The sequence below is a fragment of the Ambystoma mexicanum genome, chromosome 6q, assembly GCF_040938575.1.
Source record: "Ambystoma mexicanum isolate Mex_15411 chromosome 6q, UKY_AmexF1_1, whole genome shotgun sequence".
NCBI lineage: Eukaryota > Metazoa > Chordata > Amphibia > Caudata > Ambystomatidae > Ambystoma > Ambystoma mexicanum.
In genome coordinates, this window is record NC_090937.1 from 1401148694 (window position 1) to 1401171548 (window position 22855).

Below are 22855 nucleotides of genomic sequence, written 5' to 3' on the forward strand. Positions count from 1 at the left end.
AGCAGGGTGTTCTGGGACTCAAAGGACACAAGCAGAAAGGCACGACCCGTCACCAAAGAAAAGCATACATGATTGTGTCCTTGGCGGCGTTACTGGTGAAAGCCTGGAAATTGAAACAATTAGACCCTTCAGGAGAACAAGACTGGATCTCTAAGACATGGAACTTTGCATCGCTGGAATGGATGACATGCTCTCTCCAGGGCGAACAAGCTTGCTTCAGTACAGAACGGGGAACAATATTTCCCTTCTTACATAATGACTATACAGTACCATGCACCCACAAAGACTGCATATTTTAGACATAACATAAATGTGTGAACTAAGGTTATAGAAGCTGTTGATCTTATAGTGGATTTGGAGACAAGGTGTGACAGGGGGTGGGGAAGGGTTGATTTATGTTGTGTAACAGAAAACACAAACAAATGTTGTTAAAAAAAATTATTTGAAAGATACTGTAAGTCAAAGGCTTGGGGAAATACATGCCAGACCTGGGCGGGAAGTATACCAGGTAAAAGCGAGTTCCCAAGTGTGAGAAGATGGTTCAACCCTCGCAGAAGAGTATACCAGTCACAGTTAACATTATTAAAGTGAACAACAAGGAAGGATCATTTAATCTCGGGAGGATAGCTCAGGGGAAATGCACTCGCCTTGGAAGCAAGACGACATGGAGCAGCACAGTTTTGATCCCTGGGTCCGCGCTTAGAAACCTCTGGGAATTAAGCGCGTTATAAATAACCTATCATATCATGCCTTTGGGACCATGAAGTAAACGTTGAGGAGGAAGGAAGCCTGGCAGGGGAGAATCCTGCGGCTCTGGGGCTTGCCTTTTGAGTTGCATCATTTCTTTTGGAAAAGGGAATAACAATAATAATAATTTGCATTTAAACAGCACTATGAACCCTCAGGTATACGCGCGCTGCTTATTATTACCCACGGTGTGTGGTGCTCATTTATCAACCTCGGAAAGGATGAAAGGCTGAGTTTGGCCCTGCAGGGATTGGTACCTGCGCCAGCAGGCTCTGCACAGATGTGAAAGCGAGCGCTCTACTCGCTGTGCTATCTGACCGGGAAACATTAAGAACACGCATGCCCTTAAGATTCCCATTTATTGAACTGTTAAGTGTTGTGGAAAGAAACCTGGGGAAAGGAGTCATTCCCAGGAAGTAAACTGTTTGTGATGTGGAAAGAAACCAGGCGAAGAGAGTTAACCCTTGGAACTGTGAACCTTGTCCAATTGGAACCTTTTGTTGGAGTTTTCCATTTCTTTTTAACATTTGTGCACTTACTAGGCCTGTGACAATAACGAAGCACCTTATAGTTACTTTTGAAGTGTGAGGGCTAGGATAGGAATTCGGACACAGGACATTTCATTTTGGAGATCTTGACACTGGACAGACCCTTAGTTTTGGTTGAGGTAGGGAAATACCTTCTAGCACTGGGGCAGTCAAGTCTATAGCAATCACTACGAGTACTCTGTGACCGTGTTTCATTCCTGGTTCATCATAGAAACCAGTATCTCAGGTGGTCACCCCACCACACCTGAGGTGACAGATTACTTGCAATGGGGTTAAGATCAGCACACGCTTGGAAGGCTTTCTATGGTATAAAATCAGGTACATGACAATTGCATCCTAAGGGACAAAGTAAGGTGTATACATTGAACTGCTGAACTATCAGGTCAGAGTTAGTAAAACATCTAGCTAAGATTCCCAGATTGTAGTATTACTGTGTTTGTTAGGACTGCTCTAAATAAAAAAGTAAAGCTCGACCATCAATTACTTTTATTGCACTGTATGGTATTGCTAATAAGATGAATAGGGATACACTAGAAAGCATGGGCTGTTCCCACTTTCACTTATGTTTATGGAAATGTCAAAATATGTTAATGCAAAGGGAGCTGTATAAACAAAACAAAAAAATAATTCGTTTTTATATAGTGCTTTAATCTAAAGCGCTTAACATAAGACATATTTACATACATTAAATAGAAAGCAGGAGAAAATGCTTTATTCTGTATGGGATTTACCTACTCATTAGCTGCATCTTTCAATGGAATTAATGCTGCCACCATAATATTAGGAAGTGTCAGGATTGAATGTTCATGTAGGGAGTAGTTTCTTACCTGTAACTCCATTTCTCCAGCGTCAGGCTGTGAATATTCCCGTCGTCAGGCTGGCAATCCCTGGTTACTTTGAAATGGAGTTAAAGGCAAGAATCTACTCCCTTCTCCAGCATTGGATCTTTAATGGATTCACATGCTGTGAATAGATTTTATAGCAGTATACATGTCTGGAGGAGAAAAACCAGGCTAACAAAGATGTGAAACCTTTGCATTTTTACGCTCATGCCAGAAGTATACATACGAAATTACAACAAAACTCTGGAACAGCTGTTGAAGGACTGCTCGTCCCATTTGCACGTCTTCCGTGTGCTGCTGTTGTAGGCAGTAATGCCTAGTGAATGTGTGAGGCACTGCTCATGTTGCCGACTGGCTGTCTTTGATTGGCACTCCCGACCAGAGAGCTGCCGAGGTCACTGTGGCTCTAATAGTATGTGCCCTGGCTGTAGTCTGCAGTGGCCTGTTGGCCTTTGCGTGGCAGAAGGAAATTGCTGAGGATATCCACCTTGCAATGCCCTCTTTTGTGATGGCCTTCCCTTTGTTCGAGGGACTAAAAGTGACAAAGAGCTGTCTCCCCTCTCTAAAGGATTTTGTCCGGTCCAGGTAGTATTTTAATGCCCTTTTTATATCCAGGGAGTGCAATGCTCTCTCCACTGGGCAGGTAGCGCTCTGAAATAATGTCGATAGGGTGATAGTTGCATTCTTGTGGAATTCAGATGGCACTTATGGGATAAAGTGAGGATTGATGGAGAGGATTACTTTGTCCTTTGCAAAACGGTACCAAGGGTCCACCACTAAGGCCTGTACTTCAGAGACTCATCTGGAGGATGTAATGGCGATTAAGAACACCACTTTCCAGGTTACAAACTTAATGTGCACCGAAGAGAGAGGTTCAAAGGGAGGTTTCATGAGTCCAGCTAGGACTAGATTTAGGCTCCACACCGGTGGAATTCTTTTCTTTGGGGGAAAAGTGCGAAAAAGCCCTTTTAGGAAGTGCTTGAGCAGCCTATCACTGTAAAGATGGGGTTTTCCTCTTTTCCTGGTGATTGCCGCCAGGTGTACTTTTATGGAGGAGATCGCAAGACCTTCCTTTGCCAGATTCAGAAGACAGGGAAGAACCTGTTGTGGTCGTATGGCCAGAGGTTGAAGGTTGGACTGCTGCAAACACCATGTGCAGATCCTTTTCCATTTTTGGTTGTAGGAGTTGTTAGTGGAAGGTGCCCTAGCTACCGCTAGTAGGCGCTGGCATTCCTGCAGGATGTCTAGGTGGCCAAATTCGGCGTGATCAGGAGCCACGCTGTCAGCTTCAGGGAGCCTGGGTTGTGATGCATGATTGCACTGTTGTTCTGTGACAGGAGGTCGGAGTAGGCCCCTGGATGGATTGGATTGTCCGCCGACAGCTGAATGAGGCCTGCGAACCAGCTTTGTGTGGGCCAGTACGTTGCCACCAGGATTATCTTGCAGTGGTATCTGTGGATCATCTGGATTGTCTTCCTGATCAGCGGGAATGGAGGGAATGCATATGCGAAGATGTTGGAACGCGTGCCTCAGAGCTGGAGTGTGGTAACCGGCTTGCAAATTCTTTGCACGGTTTGTTGTACGTTGTGGCGAAGAGGTCCAGAGGAGGATGGCCCCACGCTGAGAAGATCTTGGTTATTTGGTTGTCGTGCAGGTGCCATTCGTGGGATTGCGTAGAGTCCCTGCTGAAGGTGTCTGCCTGCTGGTTGTGTATCCCCGGAAGGTGAAATGCTTGTAAAGTGATGTTGTTGTGAATGGACCAGTGCCAACTGGTTTGAGCTTCTTGAGACAGGGTGTCTGACCTTGTTCCGCCTTGCTTGCGCAGGTAAAACACTGTGGTGGTATTGTCCGTGAGGATTCGCACTACTGAATTCTTGATCAGTGGAAAGGAAGACCCTAGGGGCTAAAAAGGACAGCTCGCAGCTTCAGGACATGTATGTGCAGGGTCGATTCTTCAGGAGTCCACATGCCTTTAATCTGGTGTTTTCCTAGGCGAGTTCACCAACCTGCCAGAAAAGCACAGGTCACGATAGTGAGTTAGTGAGTGGGTTCTACTAGTGGCATCCCTTTCAAGATGTTTTCCAGGACCGCCAACCATTTCAGTGACTTTGAGAGAGCGGGGGTGATGGTTATCTTGTCTCCCTAGGAACCTTGTGTCTGGGACCATCTGGTAGCTAGAAATTGTTGTACCGGTCGCATGTGTAGCCTGCAATTGGGTATTTGTGGAACGCAGGAGGACATGGTCCCTAGTAGAGCCATGTATCTGCGCATTGTGATTTGTTTGTTTGGAATGAAAGAGCTTGTCATGGTTATGAATTTTTGCACTCTGTCGGCTGAGGGTCTGACGAGGCCTTGTCCTGTGAGGAACTGTGCACCAAGGAACACCACATTCTTGGATGGCACTACCCAAGATTTGGCATAATTGATTGTACATCCCAATTGTTGGACAAGAGTTTCTGTGTGTTTCAGCGAAACCACCGTTTTTTGATATGTTGGGCCTTGAACCAACCAGTCGTCTAAGTATGGGTAGACTAGGTGACCCTGTTTTCTGACGAAAGCTGCCACTGGTGCTAGGCATTTGGTAAAAGTCCTGGGGGCTGATTTGATTCCAAATGGAAAGGCTCGAAATTGGTAATGACTTTCGGCGACCTTGAACCTGAGATACTGTCGGTGTCTCGGATGTATTGGCATGTAAAAGTAGGCATCTTTGAGGTCTAAAGCTGCTTGGTGTTCGTGAGGTTGTACAGCCTTTGCGATGTCTTGTTGTGTGACCATTTTGAACCTTTCTTTCTTGATGTTTTTGTTTAACTTCCTTAAATCCAGGATATGGACGCAACTTCACGTCTGGCTTCTTAACTACACAGTATCTTGAGTATACCCCTTTTCCCTTCGATGAAGGAGGAACATTCTATTGCCCATTTAAAAAAAAAAAAACATTTTAAGCACTTCTTGTTGAAGAATTTGAAGATTCGGATGTGACACTGCTACGGGAGGTAAGGTTTTCAGTGCGCGTTTGAACTCCAACAGATGGCCTTGTTGGATACCGTCTAGCACCTATCTGTCCTTTGAAATTGCTCACCACCTGTCGAAATGAAATGCCACATTTCCTCCCCCTGTTGTGCCTTTGAGGCAGTTATTGCTGGGCTTTGTTCTGCCTACCTCTTTGTGAGGTGGTCGATCTGTGTTTGCGTTGTACTTGGTGGTAATCCCTGCTGCGTTGGGAGTACTGGTAGTTCCTTCTTTATCCCTGGGAGTAGTAGCCGGATCTTCCACAGCTCTTGTGGCCCCTTGAAGACGACAACCTGGTTTGACCCGAGGCACCTCGAAAGGGACAAAAAGTTCTTCTGCCCTGTAGGGCAGGTAAGGATCTAACAGTATCAGAGTCTACCTTCCTTGCCGTAAAAAGTTCTTGCCCATAAACGGCATGTCGACACCCTTATGCTGCACCTCTGTCTAAAGTCAGTGCAGCGTAGCCCCCTTGTCTACTCAGGATGACCCCATTACCAATTTGCTTGAATCCCGTCTCTGCGAGATCCACTGCAATGTTGATACTGTCGTTTGAGGCCTTTTCGCCTTCACGTACAAGTGTCATGGCATCTTTTCGCTGTTGATCTGGCAAATGCTCTAATATGGGAGCCAACTGGTGCCATATTTCGCGGTCGTAGCTAGCCACTATCGTCAAGGCATTGGCTGCTTTAACCATTTTTTCCTCGATAGTTAGCACTTTTTTTGCTGAAAGCATCGATTTTTCTGCCCTCATTGTCTGGGGGAGTAGCACATTTGTATTGTGTACGGGCTTTGCAACTTGCTGTCGCTGACACTACCGACTCTGGAGAGGGTTGAGAGGTTAAACATTTTGGTGTTGTATCCGGGGCCTTGAATTTTTTGTCTAGTCTCCCCTTTATTGCAGGTTCAGAGAAAGGATGTTTCAGGGAGTACAACCTCTCCTGCCAAACATGATCTTGGATGGGTATTGCAAACACAGCCTTACCCATGTGATCAAAAAGAAAAGTCTTTCTTTTCGTCTGCAGGAGTTACCCAAATGCTTGGCACACCTTTGGTACCATGGTGTGGAATGCACCAATGTCGTCTGGTGGAGACTACCCTTTGTATCCTGGTCCGGATCATCTGTACCTCACGTATCTTGTGAGGAGAGTTGGAAGAGGCGTTAGAGCTTGTGTCTCTTGGATCTGTGTCTTGATCTGTATCCACTAGTTTGCCTTCTTCTTGCTCGCCTATTTGCGGGCTATCTCTTCTTGGAGGTGGAGATTGGGATCTGTGTGCCAAACGTGGACGTTTGCGTGGTCCCTCGATGAATGCGCTTGATCTATTCCTTGTATTGCTTGCTGACCTGGTGTTACTTGGTAATTCCTGCATTGATGGATTCCCTGAGGCTGAGGAGGTGGGAGCCTAGCACTGGGTTGCCCTAGCAGACTTTGCAGAGTTGAAAGTACTTACAGGGATAATAAAGATTGCGGATTTAGAAGAAGGTATGTTGGTGTCATTCCTTCTGTTCCCGATGGTGTAGAGGGAAACCTAAGGGGTACACTCTGTAGTCTTAGTGGTGTTGTACCCCTCTTGATTGGAGGCGACTGGAATATCTGTCCTGTAGATGGGGTTGGATCCTGCATTCTTCAAAATCGGAGTCCTTAACCCCTGGGCACTCCTCTCTTGGTGGTTCAAAATCAGACGTTATCTCATGTTGTAGGATTTCATCTGGCATGATTTGGGTGTAGTTCATGGGCAACACACCTAGGCGGAGTTGCCTGGGCTCTGTTGGTTCCTCCGTTGAAGTTCTCAATATTCCTTTACTACAGGATAGGATATTTTCCTGTTGTAGCTTAAGGGTAGGTTGTTCAGTATGAACCGCGGCTTGAGCCATGGTAGAAGTTGTTGACAGGGGTGTGTGAAGCACAGGTTCACTCCCTGGAGATTTGTTTTTTTCATTGTTGACGAGTGGGTCTTCGACAAGTGTCCCGATTTCGTTGTCAAACATTTACCGTCGACGATGTTGTCGTCAGAGGATGTCTCGTGTACAACTCTTGTCCAGAGGAGGATCTGTGCCCTTCTCTAGAGGTATAAGATCCTGACGAGTGGTGTTTCTTCTTTGTCGAAGATGGAGTTTTCATGGACGATTTGGTCATGTGTTTCTCCTTAGTCTGGGAGGATGTTCTCGATGAATGGAATATCAACTTTGTTGATGGGCATGAGCCCTTATCTGTCTGTTTTGATGATGGTGTTTTCGTCAACAGGATTTTTGACGACTGTTCAAACGTGGACCGGGAACCTTTGCTGCTAAACCGCTTCTTTTTAGTAGGAGACTGGGTTTATGATTCAGTCTTATCCTGGCTTATGAATGATTTTGGCTCACCTGTTTTTTGTCTTTTCGCTGGTCGTTCTTCTGACCTGGACTTGTGGCTTGATGACGAACGCCTATCAGAGGGGGTGGTAGCTCTCCCACCCGTTGACGAGCACGCTTCCGACAATCTCCATGGTCGTAACCAACACCGTAGAAGAGTTGTTGGTTGCTCCGGTTTGAATGTAAAGTGAAAAAATCTGTTTGTGTGTAGATAATTTCTTCTTCAAGAGAAAAACTTGAGGAATCCCACTAGCTGGAAAGACTGTTAATCAACGCTTCCTTCTCCACCGGTTCTATCCCTACCAATTTAAAACAATCTTGTGTACTTCCACTACTAAAAAAAACTACACTTGACCCAGCCACGCCTACAAACTATAGACCTATAACGACTGTACCATTCCTTCTAAAAATTCTGGATAAGGTCGCCTACGTACAAATACAGAAGTACTTGGAAGAACAGCACCTATTAGGAGCAAGACAATCAGGCTTCCGTCCTCAACACGGGACTGGGACTGCTCTTATTGACCTTACAACACAGATTGATAAGCTCAGAGACAATGGCAAAACCACCCTACTCTTCCTCCTTGACCTTTCTGCAGCATTCGACCTGGTCGACCACTCTGTCCTAAGCACCCACATAAACACATCAGCTCACTTCTCTGTCGAGGCTATCACATGGATTAGATCATTCCTTAACGGCAGAATAATGAGGGTCTTTTCACCTACCTACAGCTGCAGCAGACCCCATACCTATCGCCTGTGGTGTGCCACAAGGCTCTTGTGTCTCCCCCACACTGTACAATATATTTACCAAGCTCCTTTTCGATGATGTGGATGATCTCGGTATCACCTACACCAACTACGCAGATGATACCCAGATCCTCTGTCTGCTTTCCGGGGATTATGGGAAGGATTTGGTCTTGGTGAATAGAGTGTACATCTTCATCCAGGCATGGATGGCCACACATGTACTATGCCTGAATGATGATAAAACTGAACTTATCATCCTGGGTACTACCGCCAGCTTAAAGAAACTAGGCCCTGCCTATTCTTCTTTCACGATTGATGGCAATAGCATCAAAGTAGGACAAGAGGTTAAAACGCTGGGCTTTTATCTGGATTCTAACTTCTCTTTCAGCAGACAGGTGAACTCCCTAGCCTCCTCCACGGCTTACACGTGTAAACTGATCCGTGCAGCCAAACCCTTTTTGTCCGACACTAGTTACCTGACCCTCGCTAGAGCCCTCATACTGTCCCGCCTGGACTACTGTAACGCTCTCTATCTTGGGTCCTCCAAAGCCAACACTAGCAAACTACAAACTCTTCAGAATAACGCTCTTACAGCGGCATTGGGCATCTCCAGAAGAGATCATATCTCAGTACACAGCCAACAGAATAATTGGCTCTCTATCAAAGACACAATTCTCCTAAAAATGGCATCACTTACTCACAAATCCCTCAATAACGCTGCTCCGATTTATTTGATTGATATATTTCATAGACAGACCTCCCGGAGACCTACAAGAACAGCCTATAAAGACTGCCTTTCTGTCCCCAACTTTAAACGCACCACTATAGGTGGCAACAGCTTCCCAGTGAAAGCAGCCAAACTGTGGAACTCCCTACCTCCAACTCTCAGAATGGACCTGCCTTATCAAAACCTCTGATATAAGGTTGTTTTATGGTTGGAAACGTAGGCCGTCAAACACATCCAAGTGTTAAGTCTCTCATATTCTTGCCATCTGTACATATTGTACCCACATGTGTTTTCTGTATATATGTATATAATCCTGCTATTACTATTACTGTGTGTATGTATATATTTTTTGTTGTTGTAACTAAGCTTTGCAAATTCATGTAACTTCTGCGCCCTGTTACCTTAGGGTATGTTTGCGCTACAAATAATAAACAAACAAAAACTATACAATTGATGTTCTATTGGTGAGGACCAAAAGCACCCACGACGACGTTGATAGGACACTCAAGTTGTCAACGTTTTTTCATAGGAAAAGTACTAAATCAAAGTAACCAGGGATTCCCAGCCTGACGAGGGGGAAACTTCACAACATGTGAATCCATGAAAGATCCAATGCTGGAAAAATTAATGGTTGTTTACTATTGCAGTTTGCTCGAAGAATGGTGGATCTGCAGACACATACTGAACTGAGCTTTGTCACACAGAACACTACAATGTAATGTATAATAAACCTAACCTATTCTTTTGATGTTTTTACAGATGCGCCACAAAGAAATAGGAAAACGCTGCATCATTATAATTAGAATGATTCTTTTTAAGACCACTTTTCTTCTCAATAAGTGGAATGATTTCAAACAGTTTCAAGGTTCTAAGTGTTGCCAAATCAAAGATAATTTAAAGGATTGAATCTGAGGTCTCTCAACCACCACAAGCTTTGTTTTCAGCAAGTGATATTTCATTAACGGTTAATAATTCTAGCTCTAACAACAGAGTTTATTGTGAAAAGCTCCATGCTGCATAGTACAGTTAGAAATGTGTGTCTAGATAACAGGATGATGCCAACCACTGGGTTACACTGCCAGTAACGTTGTTAGGGAGGGTCAACCTGCTCAAAATGCTGGTACTCCCCCGGTTACTATATATATATATATATATATATATATATATATATATATATATATATATATATAGGATACATTACTCACCGTAATCGTATTTCTGATGCTTGTATCTGCTTAGATTCACATGCTGTGCATAGGCCGACATCTAGTGGAAGCTGCGGAGTATTACAGTTTGTTTTTCGAAAGTCGAAAATGGGCGTCGACACAGGCGTGCCAGTAATACTATCCCTAGTGTGACGTCCACTGTACCCAAGATCCCTCACGCGTGTAGGATCCTCAGATTGTATTTTTTCTGACATGAGGAAGCATGAGGAGTAGCGTGAGTACAGATAATCCAAGCAGATAGACAGAAAGGTAAGACTACAAGCAATCATGCGCCTTCTCTCGGAGGGGAGGAAGGGTGGGTCGCATGTGAATCTAAGCAGATACAAGCATCAGAAATACGATTACGGTGAGTAATGTATCCCTTCTGAGGCTTGTGGAATCTGCTTAGATCACATGCTGTGCATAGATTAGCGAGCAGTACCAGAAGAAGGAGGTGGGATGTGAGAAGGGTCATGAGCAAACAGGTGTCTTAGAACCGCTTGTCCCACTTGTGTATCTGTCTTGGAATGAGTGTCAATGCAGTAATGCTGAGTAAAAGTGTGAATAGAGCTCCAAGTAGCCGCTTTGCAAATGGTGTCGAGGGGAACATTTGCAATGAAAGCCAGAGTGGCACCAATGCCTCTAGTAGAGTGGGCCCTTGGCGTAAAAGGCAGAGTCTTTTCAGAAAGAGAGTAACACAGCTGTATACAGTTGATAATCCACTTCGAGATAGCGCCCTTAGAGACGCGATCCCCCTCTCTGCCTGTAGCTACGGAGACAAACAGTTGATCTGTTTTCCTTAGCGGTCTGGTTTTATTTACATAGTATAGGACCGCCCTACGCACATCTAGGGTGTGTAGTTTCACCTCAGCCGAGCTTTGCGGGTTCTGGAAGAAAGTCGGAAGCTCGATGGACTGGTTTACATGGAACTTGGATATGAATTTAGGAGAGAACCTAGGGTGTGTGCGTAAAACCAGTTTGTCCTTGTGGATAGTAAAGAAAGGATCCTGCACTGACAGAGCCTGAATTTCACTGACCCTTCTTATGGAGGTAATGGCTACTAAGAAGGCCGTTTTATAAGTCAGGTGTTTGAGACTACTTTTATGCATGGGTTCGAATGGGGGTCCCATGAGCTTAGCTAACACCACGTTGAGGTCCCATCCTGGCGGTGGGTTCGAAATAGGAGGGTGAAGTCTCTTTACTCCTTCCATGAAGGCTTTAACCACTGGTACTTTCCACCACGAGACCCTGTTATGGGATGTGGTGTAAGCCGAGAGGGCTGCCAGGTGTACTTTCAGCGAGTTAAAAACCAACCCTGCATCCAGCAGGTGGAGCATGTATGTCACAACGTTGGAAGGAGTGCAATCAACCGGGTTGATTTGTTTATTCTGGCACCAGATAACGAATCTTTTCCACTTATCAAAGTAACAGTGCCTTGTATTTGGTTTCCTGGACTCCTTTAGAATGTCCATACACCTCTGTGGTAATTTGAGATGTCCAAACTCTATGACTTCAGGAGCCATGCTGCTAGGTTCATAGAGTTGGGTTCCTGATGCACTGTTTGACCCTGTTGCTGGGACAGTAGGTTGTACCAGGCTGGGAGTCTGATGGGTTCGCACACCGCCATCCTGTGTAGGTGTGGAAACCATGGTTGTCTCGCCCACATGGGAGCAACTAGGATGAGCGTCATCGATTCCTTGTTCATCTTGTACACCACCTTCCTGATGAGAGGAGTTGGTGGAAAAGCGTACGCAAACATCCCCGACCAGTTCATCCACAGGGCATTCCCTTGGGAGTCCGGCTGGGGGAACCTGGATGCAAATCCTGGGCATTGTTTGTTTTCGCTTGTGGCGAATAGGTCTATAGTGGGGAAACCCCACTGAGAGAAGAGATCTTCTACTACGTCTCTGTGAAGGACCCATTCGTGTTCTTCTGGGAGGGAGTCTCTGCTTAGAGCATCCGCTAGGGAATTGAGCTCCCCTGGAACATGTTGCGATGACAGGAAGATGTTCCGTCTGAGTGCCCATATCCATATTTTCTGGGCAAGCTTGGACAGATTTGGCGAACAAGTCCCCCCTTGCTTGTTCAGATAGAACATGGCTGTCGTGCTGTCCGTCCTGATCTGCACCGACAAGTTCAGTAGATGGGGCTCGAACGCCCTTAGCGCTCGGAATACTGCCAGAAGCTCTAGCATATTGATGTGGTTCTTGGCTACTGAGTGAGACCAGAGACCCTGAGCTGTGTGGTGGAGATGGTGAGCTCCCCACCCAGTCAGGCATGCATCTGTAGTCACCACGGCTTGTACTTCGGGATCGTAGAAGGGTTTCCCCTTTGCGAGATTCTCTCTTGTCCACCAGTGTAGGCTTTGTACGAGTGTTGGCGAAACGACCACTAGATCGTCCCAATGACCACTTGCCTGAGACCACTGTTTCGCCAACCATTCCTGCATGGGACGCATGCGCAGACGCGCGTGGGGGACCAGGTAAATGCATGACGCCATCATGCCCAGTAACCGCATAGCTTTGCGTACTGTTATCTGTTGACCTGACTGATAATGCGGAATTTGCAGAAGTATATTCCGAATTCTCTCTTCCGAAGGGAAGGTCAATCCTTTCTGAGTATCTAGGATAGCTCCTAGAAACTGTTTTGAGGTGCTTGGCACCAGACTTGACTTTTTCTCGTTGATGGAGAAGCCTAATTCGTGGAGGAGGTCGATAGTCCTCTGAATGTTTGACCTGCAAATTCCTGGGGTTTCCCCCGTTATGAGCCAGTCGTCCAGATAAGGGTACACCGGGATTGCTTCCCTGCGTAGGTGTGCAGCCGCCACCGCCAGTACCTTGGTGAATACCCTTGGTGCTGAAGCTATCCCGAAGGGCAGTACCTTGAATTGGTAGTGGCGACTGTCCACCTTGAAGCGCAAGTACTTTCTGTGCGCTGGGAGCATGGAAATATGAAAATAAGCATCTTTCATATCCAAGGTTGCCATGTAATCCCCCTTTTTTAGGAGGGGGATTACCTCTTGTAGCGTGGTCATACGGAATTTTTGGGGCTTGACATACTTGTTGGCAGGCCGTAAGTCCAATACTGGGCGCATTGTCAAATCTTTCTTTGGCACAAGGAAGTAAGTTGAATAGATACCCTTGTTTACCTGGTGTCCTGGGACGAGTTCTATCGCGTCCTTTTCTAGCAGAATGGCGATCTCCTCGAGAAGGATCTTTTGATGCTCTAGGGAGTGCACTCTTTGTCGTGGAGGATGATTCCGGGGACGCTGCAGTAGTTCTATACAATATCCTGCGGATACTGTTGACAGCACCCATCTGTCTGAGGTGATCCCTTCCCAAGCCTGGGTGAAGGTGGAAATGCGTCCCCCTACTGGGGTTGCGTGGCAAGGGACCCTGAACTGAGCGTCACTGTTTTGGTGGAGGCGTGCCACCTCCCTTGTTGGGGCTGCCTCTGCCTCTTCCATGACCTCTCTTGTTACCCCTGCCGTAACTTTGGGTAGACTGCTGGTTGTTATTCCATTGTGTACCCTGTCCCTGGGCATAGTTGCCTCTTTGTGAATTTTGGCCGCGTGGGCGACGAAAATTATTGTTCCCCCTCTGGTTAGGGGGTTTGTTGGTAAGCTGGCCAAGGGATTTGAGAGTCTCATATTCATCTTTGGCATTTTTAAGTGCGTCTTCGACCGCTTTCCCAAACAATAGGTCGGGTTCCACTGGCTTGTCTATTAAAGAAGCCTGGGTTTCTGTCTTGAATCCCGACTGCCGTAACCACGCATGTCTCTTGATAACAGTACCTTCTGCTATCAATCTCCCTGCGTTGTCAGCGGCGTCGAAAGTTGCTTTTAAAATGCAACCAGACACGGCTCTCCCCTCTGCTGAGATCCGAGCCAGCTGGCCCTTTAACGGTTCTGGAGCAGAGGCAATGAGCGCCGCGACTTCTTCCCATTGATGGCAATTGTAACTAGCCAACAGGGTGGTGGAATTCGCAATCCTTGCTTGGTAGGCGGACGTTGAGGCTACCTTTCTGCCAAACCCGTAAAGTTTTTTGCTCTCCTTATCGGGAGGGGCTTCTGATGAAGATAAGGGCGTGCCAGCCCTTTTTCTAGTGTTGGTCACCACTAGGGAATCTGGTTTAAGATGTCCCCTTATATACAGAGGGTCAGACTGGGCTGCCCGGAAAATCTTTTCAATTCTGGGGTTGACAGCTCTGGTGAGGTTAGGATTCACCAGGGAAGGATCTATTCTTCGTTGGATGGATTTGAGGATAGGGATGGTCTGAGCGACCGGTCTTCTCTCTCCTACAAACTCCTCCGCGAAGTCCCTTTCCTCCTGTACACCGTGGGTGTCGATGTGGAAGTGTTCCGCTGCTCGAGCGAGAACCTCGTTGAGGAGGGGCTGGTTATCAACTGGAGAGTCAGTAACTGGGGCTTCGCTTTGTACTGGGGAATCTACTCTGTAAATTTCCTGCTCATCTTCTCCCTCCTCCAGGTCCTCATCCTCTGCATAGTAATCTGTCCCGGTTTGTTCTTCCATAATTTCAAACTCCTGGTCCTCTTCAGGGAAAACTTGTCCCTGGTAACTGGGGAGTGGAGTAGAATATGGAGTGGAGTAAGGCTGAACCTCGAAGGGTTCAGGTCTTTCGACCCGGGGCTTTTTACTTAGCGGGATAGGATCGGAGGAGCCTGAGGGTGTGGCCCCTTGAGGGTTATATGAAAGAAAGTGTTCTGGGTTCTTATCATAAAAATCAGCCAAGGAAGACATCCTAGACATAACCCTGTCTATGTCTTCACTGGACCATTCCCTGGAACAGGGTATTACTTTAGCAGGTGATGATTTATGGGACTTTTCAAGGGTAGACTTGTGTTTACTTGTCTCCCTAGGGTGAGAGGATGGCTTTACAGGGGTGGAAGGCTGTGCTTTCCGCTGTTTCCCCCCCTCCCCGTGCGTGGAAAAGTGTTTTCCCTGTCCCTTGGAGGCCCCAGAGACTTTCGACGCCTGGCGCCGAGGGTCTGGAGAGGTATCTGTGTGCTTCGGGCGTGGGGCCTCACTGGTGTTAACCGCGGTCTCGGTATCTTGGAGCGCGGCCTGGGGGTGGAAGTCGTCTTCGTCTCCCGACGATCGAACTTCCGTTAATGTGTGTAGCGAGGCACTCTTGGCAAGAGTGGATGATTGCCTTGCGTCGTGAGGTGATCTCGATCGAGAGCGCCCAGAGGACACCGAGTCGGACCGTTCTTTTTGTGCCTCTTTCCGGGAAGTCGACTTCGTCGAGGTCCGGTTGGTCTTAGTGTGTTTAGTGTGTGTTAGGTGTGTAGCGCTTGCGTCGCCGGGGGTCTTCCCCATAGCCGCCCTGCCGGACGACCTTCCGAGGTCGGGGACCTGCGCTCGCCGGCTGTCTTTCGACGCCATAATGCCCTCGCCGTCCGAAAGTACGGCGTCGCTGCCATCGCTGAAGGCGCCCTCCGCTGCCATGGCCTCCTGCCTGGCGTGGTGGGCCCAACGCTTTGTCGAACGGTCCTTAAGTGTCTTAGGTTTAAACCTACTACACGCTCTGCAGTTCGCTTCGGGGTGATCCCTCGGCAAGCAGAGATTGCACGTGGCGTGCCTGTCGACCCAAGGGTATTTGCGATTGCACTTGGGGCAGAATTGAAAAGGGGTACCCTCCATACGCACCTTAAGGCAGCGGGCTGCTAAGTGTAGGAATATATAAAATGTAACTATATATCAAGAGTGAAGAGTATGTACCACCCCCCACTCTCCCTACTTGTAAGGGCCGAGGCCAGCGGCCTACTAGGCCCGGGCCGAGGCCAGCGGCCTTCCGAGGCCCAGATCCGTCGTGCAGCAGTCGACGGTCGATGACTTCTCCAGCCGTCGTCGAGGTTGAGGGTCGACGTTGGGGTGGGGAAGGGAATGAATAAGAATTATAATTATAATAACAGCAAAAGTATGGCTAAGGCCAGGGAACTCCGCAAGATGCTTCCGACCAGTATGGCGGAAAAAAACAATCTGAGGATCCTACACGCGTGAGGGATCTTGGGTACAGTGGACGTCACACTAGGGATAGTATTACTGGCACGCCTGTGTCGACGCCCATTTTCAACTTTCGAAAAACAAACTGTAATACTCCGCAGCTTCCACTAGATGTCGGCCTATGCACAGCATGTGATCTAAGCAGATTCCACAAGCCTCAGAAATATATATATATATATATATAGCAAAGCACCCTACTGCAGATTCCAAAAAAGCTTGACGTGATTAACGCCTTGATAAGGGAGGTTATATGGGGTAACAAGACCACTCGCATAGCCATGAACACATTGACAAGATCCATATGGGAAGGGGGAGAGGGTCGGTCTGCCCGATGTTAGGAAGTACTATGGGCAGCCCATCTAAAAGTGGCAAACGAATGGCTGTTTGGGGAGAGAAATCTATTTTGATTTGAAACTTGAATTAGACTCCAAGCAAGGTGCCGACCCAATGCAAGAACTCTATGGGAGCCTGGGTTGAAAGCGTCTTCCCCCTGCAGGGCAACGACTAGTACAAAGGAGGGAAGATACCATGAGGGCAATGGGCTGGCAGGAGAAAATCACTAGATGGCAACCTCTGGGGGACAACCTTACACTCAAGGAAATTTGTAAACTGGGGAATCAACCACGCTGGATCATGGCAGGAATTAATAGGGTTGGGGACGTGCTCCAGCAGGACGCCCTAATTGCCCTTCCAGGGTATACAGGACAAAAATGGTTTGGCTCCAGGTGAAGTATATATGTACGTATGGTTAGCACACACAAGGACAGCCCAGTTTGGGGGAAACCTCGACCTCCCGGAGCAAAGTCCTTTAGAAGTTAATCTTTTTACTGAAGCACTGCAAAAGAAAGGAACATATAAACTATACCAAGCCATTAACAACTTCAATGCATCCCCTCTGATGCAGCTGAAGGATAAATGGGAAAGAGATATTGGCACCATAGAAAGCGAGGTCTGGGTGGAGGCAATGGTGTCCATTAACATAGCCTCACGGATGAAGCTGATACAGTACAAGATATTGCATAGAGTGTACTGCTCGAGGGATATGCTGTATAAGATGGGCAGAGCTGAGACAGACAAGTGCCTTAAGTGTGAGTGAACTGAGGGCATCTTCTACCATCTGCTCTGGGGATGCCGCTTGGTCTCAGACCTGTGGGATAAAGTCGTTGGCAAGATGTCTTCAATAATGAGCAGAGCCGTCCCTACGGATCCCAAAATGTTGCTTTAGCATGCCAGCAGAGACTATGATGGGGATATATGGGAAAGACAGCAGCAATAGCAACAATGGTGGTTAAAAGGGTTGGCCGTCAAGTGGGGATCCAGAGACATGCCTAAGATAGAGAACTGGAAAATAGGCATGGAGCATTGTCGTAGCATGGAGAAATAACATATTGGAATAGAGGAATGCCGGGACCTGAAGATATGCAGGAAGTGGGAGGAGGAAATGGGGTAAGGAGGATGATAGAGACCCCGAGGAAAGGTCGGTCATTGACTGCTCAAAGTACGGACTTCCACTGGGGAGGGAAATGGCCGGGGCGCAGGGGCTGGGGGTCAGTTAGGGGGGTTTCTACAATGTGCAAGTTTATATTGTTTGGTGTTATTACTTATTCGTGAAAATGCCAATAAACAGAGTTATAACCTAAAGAAATGTGACTGTCTAACAGGCATACCTAGAGTTGACTGGAGATGTTGGCGGTGAAGCAGGGGGAGGAGCGTCATTCTCCTCTTCATCTTCTTCATCCCATTCTTCTTCCCTCAATGGAGTAATACGATTTCCCAACCAAACAGAGTGAATAGAGACCTAAAACAGTAGGAAGAGCCAGTTAAAAAGTGATATTTATACAAGGCCTGATTCCCAGATACCAAAAGCAATGAGAAAGCATGACTTTCTTTATATACACAGAGGTGATTAAGTGTAATAGGAGGAGAGCTACCCAGGAATATTAAGTGGTTTATTGGAGTCCCATTTGTTCATAAAGATTTCAAGGTCTCATTAACACAATATAATGTCAGCTTCAACACTTGGGGTGTGGGGAAACATCCCCATTGTCTACTTTTTACAGAAACCAAATTAAGTTTAATTAATATGATGGGTAAAGAGAGAGTTGCATAACTTTATGACTTGTCTAGACATAGGTTTACTGGCTTTTTGGAAATTTTGAAAAAGTGCTCTTTTAAGCAGCCCTTCTCTTGAAGAGCGTAATGAAAAAGCACTAAGGGGTATTTAGGTGTTGACTGTAGACCAGGCCGGTGTACCAACCCTATCAGGAATGACTCGCTGCCAAAGTTGAGGGCTCCTGCCAAGCGAGGAAGATTATTGCTTGCTTGGCAATGTGATTACTGGCAGGATCACTCCACTGGATGCGTTCTTTTGGTAATTATCACTGCCACACAAGATCTGGGTTCACCCACAAAAAAATCATCTTCGATGAAACACTTGTGTACGAGCGCGATATAAATTAAATATCAATTCAATTCAACGAAATGAGTTCTAACAATCAAGGCTGCCCTAGAAAAAGGATAGGGCAGTCAAAAATGTGCTTCTTTTCTTTTCCCATGGTGGCAAAGCGTAAGGCTGGCAACCATGGCGCAGCTGAGTGAGCAAGCAAATGTCAGGTATTTGTTTATTATTCGAAATTTAGAGTCATGAAAGGCAGGTGGGAGCAATTGAGCAGGAGCAAGTGGAAGTGCAGCCATTTGAGCTCAAAACATGGACGTTATACAAGCGTGCATGCTGCTTGCCTGAATAATTGCCTTGGGTACTGATCAAAAAGATGGAATTGTGAGTCAAGTCTAGAACTAGTCAAAAGGCATGGCGGGTGGGATGACTCGGTGACCCTGTTGCACATTTATGTCTGCCCATGATGAAGATAATGGGACCCTGACAGAAGCAATAACGATGTTGTCTACCCTGCACACGAAGATGAAGAATGAAGTTCATAATCCTGAGGATGATGGCTGGTTTTCGTCTCTTTTCTCATGGATTCCAACTTGGCTGGCGGATGCCTTCAAATTACTTTGAGTAGTACTAGTTTTTGTACTGCTAGGATTTTGTCTTATAAGGATTATATTGGGACAATGTAGGAAGACAGCCAAGCAAGCTGGGATGACGATCATGATTGACATAGATGCCAGAGTTGGTGAGCACATGCAAAATGTAGAAAGTATTCATGAGAATATAAAGCAAAGTACGCTTGCACCTCCAGCAAAAAAGTTCTATTACCCTATGGATCATAAAAAATATGTGCGACAGTTGATATTCTGTCCACCATCAGGAGCTTGTTGCAACATGACCTGGAGTGTGGATGAACATATAAAGACTGCAGGTCACCTGGGGATACAAAGATTTGGATCTCAAAGAAACGATAATATGAAGAGATGATAAATGAGAATGAAAAGGAGAATGAAGAGAGGAATGTGGTCAAGGACTAGAGCAGAGAGGAGAATGTAGAAGAGCAGGTAGACACATACACCTTAACTCCAGCCCCTTCACCGCTGTTATACTGGAATAGCTGAAGAGCTGCATGTGGTAGTCCCCTGTGCTGTCCCTATACTGCATCGAGTGTATGAGAGACGTTATGCACTCTGACAACCATACTGAATGTACCAACACGTTGAGAGAGTGGATGTCTGTCTGTACGGACCAATGGATATTATGGAACACTGAGTGGCATCTGATAAGGAGCAGAGTGATGTCATGAAGAAGATATATGAGAATATGTTGAAACAATATGAAAATACGTACGAATGATAATTTAACTGAAGCGACACGAGAAACATTTCCGAAATGATAAAGTAATCATATATGCAAAGAGAAGATGAAGTAACTTGTGGATCAATAAGTGTAGATAACTAGCAACGCAAGGCACAAAAGACAAATAGAAACTTGCTATAGAGGAATATATAACGTAGCAAGGACGGCCATGATTGGAAAATGGACGCCGGCTTGTGTGAAGATCCATTCTAATTACCTCAGAAACAGATCAGGGGTGAAGAGTCAGAAGATGCTGGAAAATGGCTTTGTGTGCAAACGAAGAAGATTCTATGTTGGCCTAGGAGCAAGGATGCTATTTAGAGAAATAACTGCAGAGTACAAAGGGAGGCAGACAGATAATGTTATGAGCGTGAGACACATTTCTTTTAGATTAACGAAGAAGAAAACATATGCGAGAGCCAAGTATTACACAATTAACAGTAAATAAGGCTCATACAAGATGGAGTGAGCAAGTCTCTAGAGGCCAAGGAAGCAATGAGAATTGAATCAAATAGCAGTAAACAGGAGGTTGAAATGGACAAATCTGTAGGTTCTTCACACGTGATGCACAAGATAAAAACAAGGGCTATTCTTTAAGCTGCAGTTGAAGATAAATGATGTGCTCACACTACCTCAAATTTCCTAGAACAGAGAGCAACGGCAAGGTCAACTACAGATGGGAAACTTTGGCCTATGGTCAAACTGATGAGAGATGATGGCCTAACTGGGAAAGTGGGGAGTAATCTGACGTGACTCAAGCACCTGGGTTTCGATTTCCAAATGTGCTGCAAGCAAGCCAAAAGTCCAAGGTTGGGTAGGGTGCCAACCAAATAGTGGGTCTATGGGGCAACCTGCTATACAATGTTGCGATGAGCAATCCACTGCCATTCTGCCCGCTATAATCAGTATTATACGTATTTAGAGGACGTTTGACGTGTGTCTTACAGATAAGAGGCGCCAATGAAGTACTAACCCGTACACCTTCTATATGTAGACACATTTCCTTAACTAATCCCTCCCACCAGTAGGTTTTATGGTTTGCCACGTAGACTGATGTCATAAATGATGCATATTGGGGTAGAAGACCCATGTGTAATCAAGTTTGCGTGAGTATGTGAAAACGTCATCGGCTGTTTGTCAGTGTACCCTGCTTTATTACTTTGCCATATTCTTTGATTCTGTCCCGTTATTTGGTATGAGATCTTTTATTGATAATTCCATCCAGCACAAGAGACACTTCAAGGTGCTAGATCACACAAATTGATACGCTTCCATGCACTGATCAGTGTTCTTACCTGTCCGGAAGCAGAATGCAGTAATGCTGGCACAGGCCTAACGGTGGAAGTAATAACACTCAGGTGAGACAGGGATCTGAAGTTAGTTACCTAGGAACCAGTCAGCAGAAGCCAGCAGATCCCCACCCAGCTCACGAATGGGGCACCAACGCCAATTTAATTAAATGTGTGTATTTTTCAAATTATGCTTGAAAGCAGGGACATGCAGGGATCACGGGACGTGAAGGAGGGGATTGAACTGGAGACAAGATAAATGGAATGACAGGAATATTCATCCAATTTAGGTTTGCCTGATGCTGTTATGTCAGGTAAATCCCAGATTGGATGAATGCTTGCTGAGAAGAAAACTGCAAACCAAACTCTGCTAATCTCTAAACTAATCTGAAAGCACACAATATACAGGAATATTGTCTCCAAGCAGCCCTTGCCAAATCTCAGCCAAACCTAAATGCACAGACTGTTCTCAACTACATTTCTGTGCTGCAGAAAAAGTAATTGTGGTAAGATTGTGCGCCCAGCTACGTATATATGCACACACACAGAGGACATCACTTCCAACATAAGGGGTGTTAGTGACACTGTGGCAGAGTTGGTGTGGCGCCACTTAGTGGCTGTGAGACCATTTTCTGGGAAGGCTATAGCTGGAGGATATTTAACAAATTAGGAATCTGTTGAAGTAATGTAGTCATTAGAACAAACTCATACTCTGCCCTATATTCATCTCAACACTGAGTACAGGTATTCATGTAAACAAACCTGTCCTAGTTTGTAGCTCATGTTTCCCATTTCTCTTTCAGTGTTGATCTGCAGCAGGAGTTTTTCATGACTTATCAAAGCACCTAAAATACAAAGATAAAGAGAGGTCAAACATTGAAACAACTAGTGCCACTTTGCAGCTCCGTCATTACCACTACCAAAAGCACATTTAAGTGCAAATCTTTTTTCTAGTGGATATCACATTTTGGTGGAAGGGCTGGGTGGAGGTTGCGTCTTATTGAAAGCCCCAGCTTCTGTTCTTCTCCATTCACCTGGAGGATAGGTTTGAGTGAAGATGAGACCTGGCAAGAATGAAACCCAGGACATCTCTATCAATGATCTTTTCTTAAAGAATACGTTTCTCTTGCCCTCTATATTTCCCTTTAAGGGTATCCCTACATATTATCCCCACCAAAACTATTGCCGTACATATGGTCGTTTGTCTCGCCATAGGCGATATTTTTGTGGGGGTTAATTTGTGGGAGCAGAGGTTGCGGGGGTGTCCCCCGCACATTTAAAAATAGTGCGGGGGTGTCCCCCGCAAGGTCCATGGCTCAATATCGCTGCAAAAAGTATGCCAATATTTTTGCGGGGATATAAACACATGGAACCCCTTTAAGGGGAAGCAATGAGCATCTCATTTTTCCCACTTTTCTAATTTCTAGATTTATTCTTTCAAACCTAAATGTTCAAAAACATATCTGTCTTGCAGTACCAAACATTCTCTTCCCTCTTCCCTCATGCTGACATGAAGAAAAGAGCAACCTTGAAAGTCTACTTAGAAGGGATGCACTCCTCCCAGGAAGGTTTAAGTTACTTACTGTAACTCTTGTTCTCCAGCATGGGTCT

The 22855-nt window shown here is 46.0% G+C and overlaps 1 protein-coding gene across 4 annotated transcripts in view; it reads right to left on the bottom strand.

The window, feature by feature from the left end:
- The window catches only part of HTT (huntingtin), a 2905635-nt gene that overhangs the window by 315239 nt on the left and 2567541 nt on the right, over positions 1-22855 (bottom strand). For all 4 annotated transcript variants that reach the window (XM_069632055.1, XM_069632053.1, XM_069632052.1 and 1 more), the window contains 2 exons: positions 22007-22089; positions 17872-18002 (listed from right to left, as the gene is read on the bottom strand). In XM_069632055.1, the coding sequence (XP_069488156.1) occupies positions 17872-18002; positions 22007-22089 (214 nt within the window). The remainder of the gene's footprint in view (positions 1-17871; positions 18003-22006; positions 22090-22855) is intronic.